This window comes from Mandrillus leucophaeus, unplaced genomic scaffold (assembly GCF_000951045.1).
Source record: "Mandrillus leucophaeus isolate KB7577 unplaced genomic scaffold, Mleu.le_1.0 Scaffold889, whole genome shotgun sequence".
Taxonomy (NCBI): Eukaryota; Metazoa; Chordata; class Mammalia; order Primates; family Cercopithecidae; genus Mandrillus; species Mandrillus leucophaeus.
The window spans coordinates 573,774-584,030 of record NW_012109685.1 but is presented as its reverse complement, the minus strand read 5'-3'; the positions used below and the strand labels follow the sequence as shown (position 1 = coordinate 584,030).

General features: G+C 35.2%; 1 protein-coding gene across 4 annotated transcripts in view; it reads left to right on the top strand.

Annotated features, from left to right (window-relative positions):
• Positions 1–9,114: 9,114 nt before the first annotated feature.
• Positions 9,115–10,257, top strand: part of FAM135A (family with sequence similarity 135, member A) — a 124,204-nt gene continuing 123,061 nt past the window's right edge. For all 4 annotated transcript variants that reach the window (XM_011969389.1, XM_011969390.1, XM_011969388.1 and 1 more), the window contains exon 1: positions 9,115–9,194. Coding sequence is in view for 3 of the 4 variants with exons in the window: in XM_011969390.1 (XP_011824780.1) it covers positions 9,137–9,194 (58 nt within the window). In the remaining variant the exon portion in view is untranslated. The remainder of the gene's footprint in view (positions 9,195–10,257) is intronic.

The following is a 10,257-nucleotide window of genomic DNA, read 5'->3' as shown; positions in this document are numbered from 1 at the left end:
ACTTAGGAGTCTTAGGCAGGAGAATCACTTGAACCCAAGAGACGGAGGTTGCAGTAAGCCAAGATTGAACCAGTGCACTACAGCCTGGGCAACAGAGCAAGACTCCATCTCAAGAAAAATTTAAAAAAACATTTTTTTTAAAGAATATTTAGGAAATTGGATATTTTCTAGAAGAATTACAGAAGAAAGTAGTACTTTGTTCTTTATTTATCTGCATTACTATAGAACAGTTAATTGAATACCTGTAACTATTATTACTTTTCTTAATCGTATACTGCCACCATTTCTTTGTCCGTACTATCTGAGGTTTCAGGCTTCCACTGGTGGTCTTGGAGTTTATCACCTGAGTGTAAGGGGGTACTATTGTAGGTAGTGAATTGAACCTTTTATCATTATGAAAAGACACTGTTTATATCCTAGTAGCTTTTTGCTTTGAACTATTTTGTCTAATAATATTATAACGTCAGCTTTCTTTTAGTTAATATTTACAAGATATATCTTTTTCCATTCTTTCACTTTCAGCCTTTCTCTTTCCTTGTATTCTGTATTAGTTGCAAACAACATGTAATGGGATTTATATTTTTCTTTTTCATTTTCTAGGGCATTTTTTGTGTTTTAAGTGGAACATTTAATCCATTTATATTTAATGTAATGGCTGATTTATTTGTGATTATATTCATTCTTTCTTATTTTGTATTTTCTATGTCCTCTCTTCATTTGCTCTCCTATACTCTTTTGTTTCATGTTCTGATCTTTGCCAGTATTTCAGGCTTATTCTTCAAGGGGACATTTGCCTTTGCCAGGTTCTTAGGGCATTACCAATCTAGGGCTAACTTTTGTTTCTTTAATGAAAAGTTTCAAACATAAAAGTATAGTAAACACACAGCTGTCAGCTAGCCTCAGTTACCAAAGTTTTTTCTTCCTGTTTCACCTGTTGTTCCCCCCAACTGTTTTTTCAGTATGTATCTCCAACAGAGAAGGACTTTTGTTTTTAACATATTTGTAAAATCATTATTGTACTTAAATGAATGTTTAAAATAATTGCTTGATATCAAATAATCCAGTGTACACGGTTCCTCAGTCATCTCATAAGTGTGTTCTTAATTATTTGTTTGAATCAATATTCACCCCAAAATTCATAGCTTGCATTTGGTCAATATGTCTCTTATGTTTTCCAAAATTTATAATTGATGGTTTAATCTAAAGGATTGATTAAATTCCAAGAGTTTTTGAGATGAATCTTCAGGTGATGCTATGTACTTCCTATTGCATTGCATCAGAGGACATGTAATTTCTGACTTTCTCTTTTTTGTGATATGATTGATTCAGGTATTTTATCAACCTCATGGACCCATTAAACAGTTCCATATCACTTAATTGATGGTACCCATTGATGATCTTTACCTAGTGTCATTATTTTACTAGGGGTTATAAAATGGAGATATCCAGTGCTGGGCGCGGTGGCTCACACTTGTAATCCCAGCACTTTGAGAGGCTGAGACGGGCAGATCACCTGAGGTCAGAAGTTCGAAACCAGCCTGGCCAACATGGTGAAACCCCATCTCTACTAAAAATACAAAAAATCAGCTGGGCTGTAATCCCAGCTATTCAGGAGTCTGAAGCAGAAGAATCACTTGAACCTGGTAGGCAGAGGTTGCAGTGAGCCGAGATTGCACCATTGGACTCCAGCCTAGGCAATAAGAGCAAAACTCTGTCTGAAAAAAAAAAAAAAAAAAAAAAATGGAGATATCCAAATTCTGTTATTCCTTATACATTTATTACCTGGAATTCTGTGAAGAATTTTGCCTCATTATTTGGTTATTCTGACATACAGTTTACACAGAAAAGACATAATAAATGTTTTATTATTTCTCCTTAGTTACTTGTTTTCAGACTATTTTGCTGTTGCCGTAGCGTATTGCACGTACAATCACTTTTTATTTTGTGCCAATATGAACTCATGGATTTTCAATATATTTACTGATAATATTGTGTCACTATCAGCCAGGCGCGGTGGCTCACGTCTGTAATCCCAGCACTTTGGGAGGCTGAGGCAGGTGGATCACCTGAGGTCAGGAATTTAAGACCAGCCTGGCCAACATTATGAAAACCCTTTCTCTACTAAAAATACAAAAATTAGCCAGTGGCACACGCCTGTAATCCCAGCTACTCGGGAGGCTGAGACAGGAGAATTGCTTGAGACTCAGAGGCAGAGGTTGCCATAAGCTGAGCTCGCACCACTGCACTCCAGTCTGGGTGACAGAGTGAGACCCTGTCTCAAAAAAAAAAAAAAAAGAAAGAAAAAGGAAAAAAATATTGTGTCACTATCCTTTCTGATGCTTAGAGGGAGCCTTTCAGTTTGGTTTCTGTGAATTTCCCACAGGACAGTCTAAGCAGTGTTTGATAGTTTTCTTGTTTTCTATTATGATATAGGTGTTGCAGACTCTTGTACATTCTTTGATCCAGACCTGGAGTCAGCCAAGGAGTCCTGGTTCCTTTTATTAGGAAATAGTACTTAGAAATCATAATGTATACACTGAAGGTACACATTTTGGGGTCATTTCTTCTAAGTCCTTTCAGTTAACAGCATTAGCAAATACTTTGTTTTTTATTTTTATTTTTTTTTGAGATGGAGTCTCACTCTGTCGCCCAGGCCAGAGTGTACTGGCACGGTCTCAGGTCACTGCAACCTCCGCCTCCTGGGTTCAAGTGATTCTCCTGCCTCAGCCTCCGGAGTAGCTGGGATTATAGGTGCCGGCCACCACGCCTGGCTAATTTTTGTATTTTTAGTAGAGATAGGGTTTCACCATGTTGGCCAGGCTGGTCTCGTACTCCTGACCTCATGATCCACCAGCCTTGGCCTCCCAAGTGCTGGGGTTACAGGCATGAGTCACCATGCTCGACCACAAATACATTTTTAAAAGAAAAATACATGATTAATGTATACTGATATTTCCAATTCTAGTTTAAGTTTACAAGGATTTTACTTTTTTAATTTTATGTTTGTGTCTCTTTTTACTTATAGAGAAAATCTTTGTTCCTAGTAATGTAGATCATTACTTACTTTATGTATGTGTGTGGACATTTCTGTGTAGAATAGTTTCAAAATAATACAGCATTACCATCAAGACCATAAATATTGAAAATTTCTTCATGATTCTTTTTTTTTTTTTTTTTGCCAAGATATATCCCATGAGGAATAGGCAGTCAAAATACTATTTTAAAAATCACTTGAAGTAATTCTCTGTGGAATTACAATCAAGTAGACATACATTACGTTTATTTGTTTCAGGGTTGTTTAGGGATTGACATTTTCTTTGTTTTATAATTATATAAAAAATTTACATGGGTCCAAAATCAAAACTCTGTAAAGTCCACTGTATTGAGATAGATCTCGTTTTGATCCCTGTACCTTCTCTCTCCTCATCCCATAGGTAACCATTTTGTTTTTATTAGTTTTTGGTATATCCTTTTATTTTTTTTCCATTTGAAAATAGAGGCAAATAAATATATAGTCACACCCTTCCATCTTACACAAAGGTAGCATAGGATACATACACTCTGTACCCTGCTTTTGTTGTTTAAAAGTGTATCTCAGAGGTCACTCCTCTAAGTGTGAGTGATTAACATTCGGGTGGTAACACCTGAATCCATCATATCACAAAAAAAAGAGACAACCAGACATTATATGTCCTTTGATATAATACTGTAGGAAGTACATAATCAAACCTTTAGCTTAACCCACCAATTTTAAATTTACAAAAATCTAAGAGATATGTCACATTCCTTTTTACAATTGCATTTTACACCATTGTATAGTTGTACCATAGTTTATTCAACCAGTCCCCCTATCAGACGTTTTGTTTTTATCTTACATTTTCCAATTGCAGTTAATACTACAATATTGCAATTGCTGTTGCAACTAATACTACAATCTGCATATATCATTTAATATTTTTGCCATACTATCTTTGGGATATCTTCTTAAAAGTGGGCTGTTGAGGCAAGGGGTAAATGACACCTGTTTTTGCTCTTTTTTTGCCAAATTACATTCCATATGGGGTTGTGCCATTTTGTGATCTCACTAGTGCTGTGGTAGAATTCCTGTTTACCCACAGGCTTGCCAACATATTACACCCATGCGCCATTTAACTGCATTTTGGTCAGTGACAGACCGCAAATATGACAGTAGTCCAATAAGATTGTAATGGAGCTGGAAAATTCCCATCACCTCGTGATGGTAGTAGCTTTGGTAACCTCGTAGTGTGATACATTACTTTTTCTATGCTTAGATACACAGATACCTACTATTGTGTTATAATTGCTTGCAGTTTGCAGTACAGTAACATGGTGCAGATTTGTAGCCTGGCAGCAATGGGCTATATGGTATAGTCTGCCTGTGTAGTATAATCAGCAGGTTTGTGTAAGTACACTACATGGTTCACACAGTGACGAAATCAATCTAAGGATGCATTTCTCAGAATGTATCCCTGTTGTTGAATGAAGAGTGACTATATTTTGTTAGATTGTTGGATTTCTGTCATTCTGATAGTTGAGAATGGATATATTTTTGTAGTGAAAATTTATAGTTTTTTAAGTTATAAGTGAAATTGAACTCTTTTTGTATATTTAGAGTCATTTGCATTTCTTTTTCTATGAACTGTTTAATCATACCTTTTTTTTCATCTTTCTGTTGGTTGATTGGTCTTTTTCATCTCAATTTTCTTCTCAATTAAGGTTTGCTGGAATATATCAACAGATGGCCTCAGAACAAAAGCAGTTTAATTGCTTTGCCTAATTCACTATGATTTTGCTTTCCTTTAAATTTTCCTTGGTAATTCCATACTATCTTGTGAGCTCTTCAATACTTTTACAGATATACTTTTTATACTTTACCTGGCATTGTCTTTTAGCAAGAGGTTGTTCTGAATAACCTAGCCGACCACAGCTCTTAACATGGAAGTGTTTTATTCTTTGATTTTTGAATTTTTTTTATCTCTTACTTCATATTTTTTTTTAAATAATTAACTCATCCACATTTAAAATTTTGGGGCTGGGTGCAGTGGCTCACACCTGTAATCCCAGCGCTTTGGAAGGGAAGCAGGTGGATCACTTGAGGTCAGGAGTTTGAGACTAGGCTGGCCAATATGGTGAAACCTGTCTCTCCTAAAAATACAAAAATTAGCCAGGCTTGGTGGTACACGCCTGTAATCCCAGCTACTCCAGGGGCTGCGGCATGAGAATTGCTTGAACCTGAGTGGTGGAGGTTGCACTGAGCAGAGATTGTGCCACTGCACTCCAGCCTGGGTGACAGAGTGAGACTCTGTCTCAGAAAACAAAGAAAGAAAGAAGGAAAGAAGGAAGGAAGGAAAGAAAGAAAGGGAAGGGGAGGGGAGGGGAGGGAAGGGAAGGGAAGGGGAGGGAAGGGAAAAGATAAGATAACCAGGCATGCCTGTGGTTCCAGCTACTCGGGAGGCTGAGATGGGAGGATTGCTTAAGCCCAGGAGTTCGAGGCCGCAGTGAGCCATGGTTGTACCACTGCACTCCAGCCTGGGTGACAGAGTGAGACCTGTCTCCATAAGAAAAAGAATAAAGGAAAAAAAATTATTTACCTAAAAAATTTTATACCTTTTAAAGTAGCAATAATTTTAATAAAAAATGTATTTACAATAGTAGACTGCTTTCATAAATATCAGATGAACTTTATTTAAAATAATGTGTATATTTGCTTTTAGTGTTTCTTTCCCTGTATTTCTAACACCTATCACATAGATCTTCAATAAGTGATGAACAAATGGCATTCAGGGAATATAAATTACTATATGGTGTTCTAGTAGTATATATTAAATGTGGGGATTAAAAAAATTTTTTAACACTTTATTGACATAGCATCTTATAAAATTCTGCAGAATCAGTGATCACATATTTTTATGATAGGCTGTTTTAAAAGTATTTTGCTTTTTCTGTTTTTTATCCTTCCATTAATTTCTATTTTAAAAACATAATTATTACCAGAAAATCTAATTAGGAATCAAATCTAATGATTCATAGTGTGCATATTCATCAACTAAAGACGTATTTTTTCGTCTAATGTTAAGTGAGATACTATCATGGTGCTAATTGTGGGAATACACAAACGGGTGGGAAAGCTACAGCCTTTGGACCAAATCTGGCTTGATACTGAGCCAAACCCAGCCACGTCCATTTACTTAGTTTATGGCTGCTTTTGCTCAGCAGTAGAAATGAGTAGTCACAGCAGAGACTATGGCCCACAAAGTAAAAATATATTGTCAAGCCCTTTAAGAAAAGCTGTTGACCATTGGTATGGAATATTTAGATATGGTTTCTTCCCTCAAAATGGTTAATATAGAATGGACTTTCCCTGATACATTCTAACAGAGAGGTGGCTTTCTTTTCATATTTAAAAATTTTTTTTGACAATTTAAAAATTGTATATATGGAGTACAATGTAATGTTTCGATGTATGTATTAAATCAAGCTAATTAACATATCACTTCACCTACTTTTTTTTTTTGTAGTGAGAACATTTTAAATCTATCCTTTTAGGGATTTTGAGCTATACATTATTATTAACTGTGGTTACCATGCAGTGCAATAGATCACTAAAACATATTACTCCTGTCCAACTGCAACTTTGTACTGTTTGACCAACATCTCCTCTTTTCCCACCCCCTGCAATCCCAGCCTCTGGTAAATACCATTCTACTCTCTGCTTCTATGAGTTCAAGATTTTTAGATTCTGCGTATAAGTGACATCATACATTATTTGTCTTTCTGTGCCTGGCTTATTTCTCTTCACGTAATGCCCTCCAGGTTCATTCATGTTGTTGCAAATGACAGAATGTTCTTATTTTTTAAGGTTATGTGTAGTATTCTGTTGCGTATCTATATTACATTTGCCATTCATTATCTAGTCATCCATTGATAAACACTACAGTTGCTTCCATTATCTTAGCTATTGTGAATAATGCTGCAGTGAACACAGGGTAGCAGATATCTTTCTAATATACTGATTTCAGTTCTTTAAATATATACCGAGTAGTGGAATTGCTAGATTATATGGTAACTCTATTTTTAGTTTTTTGAGGAACCTCCATAATATTTTCCATAATGGCTGTGCTAGTCTACGTTCTCACCAACAGTGTGCAGTGGTTCCTTTTTCTCCACATCCTCACCAAGACTATCTTTTCTGTTTTCTTTTTGATAATAGCCATTCCAATGGATGTGGGTGATTCTCATGGTGTTGATTTGTATTTCCCTGATAAATACAGATGTTGAACATTTTTACATCTCTGTTAGCCATTTGTATGTCTTCTTTTGAGAAATGTTTATTCCTGCACTTTGCCCATTTTTTAATTTGGTTATTTGTTTTCTTGAAGTTGAGTTGTTTGAATTCCTTATATATTTTGGATATTAGTTCCTTATCAGATGTGTAGTTTGCAAATATTTTTTGGTTTGCAAATATTTTTTTCCCAATCTGTGGGTTGTTTCTTCAGTCTGTTAATTGTTTCTTTTGCTCTGCAGAAGCTTTTTAATTTGGCGTAATCTTATTTGTCTATGTTTGCTTTTGTTGCCTGGGCTTTTGGGGTTATATCCAAGAAATCATAGCTCAGAACAATGTAATAGAACTTTCCCCTTGTGTTTTCTTCTAATAGTTTTGCAGTTTCAGGTCTTATGTATAAGTCTTTAATCCATTTGAGTTGATTTTTTATATGGTATGAGATAAGGATCTAATTTCATTCTTCTGCCTGAGGATATCCAGTTTTCCCCACACCATTTATTGAAGAAACTGTCCTTTCTTCATTGTGTGTTCTTGGCACCTTTGTCAAAAACCAACTGACTGTAAATGTGTGGGTTTATTTCTGGAATTCTGTCCTGTTGCAGTGGTTAATGTGTTTGTTTTTATGCCAGTACCATGCTGTTTTGATTACAATTGCTTGGAAAGATATTTTGAACTCAGGGAGTGTGACCCTTTTTTTTTTTTTTTTTTTTTTAAAGTCAGAATCTCACTCTGTCTCTCAGGCTGGAGTGTAGTGGTGTGATCTCAGCTCACTGCAGCCTCCTGGATTCAAGCAATTCTCATGACTCAACCTCCCTAGTAGCTGGGACCACAGGCACATGCCACCACGCCTGGCTAATTTTTTGTCTTTTTGTTAGAGATGGAGTTTTGCCATGTTGGCCAGGCAGGTCTTGAACTCCTGACCTCAAGTGATCCACCTGCCTTGGCCTCCCACAGTGTTGGAATTACAGGTATAAGCCACCACGTCTGGCCACTTTGTTCTTTTTGCTCAAGATTGCTTTGACTATTCAGAGTATTTTGTGGTCCCATACAAATTTTAGTATTGTGTTTTCTATTTCTGTGAAAAATGATGTCAGATAAATGGAGAGTTTTATTTAAATGTCTCCAAATTTTAGCAAACACATACTGAACACCTAACTGTGTGTAAACCAAGGATTGTGAATGTATGCTATGAATAAGACATGGTCTTTGTGCTGAGGAAGTTTAAAATGAAGCGTCTACCACTGTTTAGTATTAATTTGCTTTTATATCGTATACCTTTACATTTTAAAATAGCAATATTTTGCTTGATCTTTAGTCAAAACCTTCAAAATGGAAAGTTGAAGAGTCCCTAGAAAACTTTGCTCTCCCCTGCTTTCAAGGTTCCCGCTGATTCCACTTCGATTTTTTTCTCAGTTTTCTCATGTTTTCAAGCAGTCCTCATCTTAATCTTAACAAGTCATCTAACTTTATGGCGTTTTATCATGCCCCTTTAAAGCCAAGTGAAACAATGAAGCTTTTAGATGCTTTTCTAATTCCACAGGTTGCTATCACATATAAAATAAAAAATATTGTATGTATTGTATCTGTTTCTTTCATTTATCTTTATATATACTGAGTTTCTCTTTTGGTTTTATGCCATGCTTACATTTGATATGTAAGCCTGATTTTTTTTTTCCAACAATAGTATGTTATGGGAGACTGATATAATTAGGTCAACTTTATTATTTTAATACAGATACAAATGTGGAAGTTGGTGCATTCCATATTTTTAAATATGTTTTGAAATAACTTCCTTGTTTATTTTGCTTTAGTTTTTACCAGATTCGTGCTTCTATGAAAATTCCATCAAGAATTCCCCACAGAGTAGAAGCTAGTTTGTTACATGCAACAGGTAAGCCAAGGAATATGTTCAAATTTAAAAAGTAATCTGAAACAACATTATAATGGCCAATAACTTTTCATAAATTTTTTTCTCATTACAGATATAAGATACCAAATAACATCATTATTATAACCATTATAAGAAATATATTTGGGGCCTCAGTAAAACAGACTTCATTATAGATACTCTGTCTCCTTCTTAGATTTCTTACAATGAGCACATCAAAGAATGTATATTAAAGTTTCATGAAAACAAACGTAGGATTGGTATCCATTATATCATATAAGAGGCAATGTACAAAGATACACAGTAAATGGGAACATGTAATTTGACTTATGATTATAAAGGTGTTTTATGATAAAGTTTTATGGTATGCATTTTGAGGACATTTTTTAAACCAGTTTTTTTTTCTGGATTAGGTTCTCTAATTATGAAACAGAGCCAAAAGGCAATGTAGGAAGGTATGAAATAGACATGTTACAGCAGCTTTGTTAGTTACTCATATTCTGAGGAGAGACACCAGCATTAAAGGGGTTAAGTTAAAACAGCTTTCCCAATACAATATATGCTGTGTCATTACATGTAGTTAGAAAATGAACCAGGTAATGAAACATTCTAAAGAGTTATTATGTAAGCCTAATATGAAATTACTAATTTTTAAAGCATCATAAAAATAATAAAATACACCTGACACTAGAGCTATGCTGAGCGTAATTCAGTCCATTTTGAAATTTTAAAAAATTTGTTAGGTATTTGAAGTGTTAAGGATTGTCTTTTATCATATTGTGGATACTAAAATGTTGGTTAATGTTAAATTTTTTATTTTTTATTATTATACTTTAAGTTCTAGGATACATGTGCACAATGTGCAGTTTTGTTTACATACGTATACATGTGCCATGTTGGTTTGCTGCACCCATTAATTCATCATTTACGTTAGGTATTTCTCCTAATGCTATCCTTCCCCCATCCCCCGACCCCACAACGGGCCCCACTGTGTGATGTTCCCCTTCCTGTGTCCAAGTGTTCTCATTGTTCAGTTCCCACCTATGAGTGAGAACATGCGGTGTTT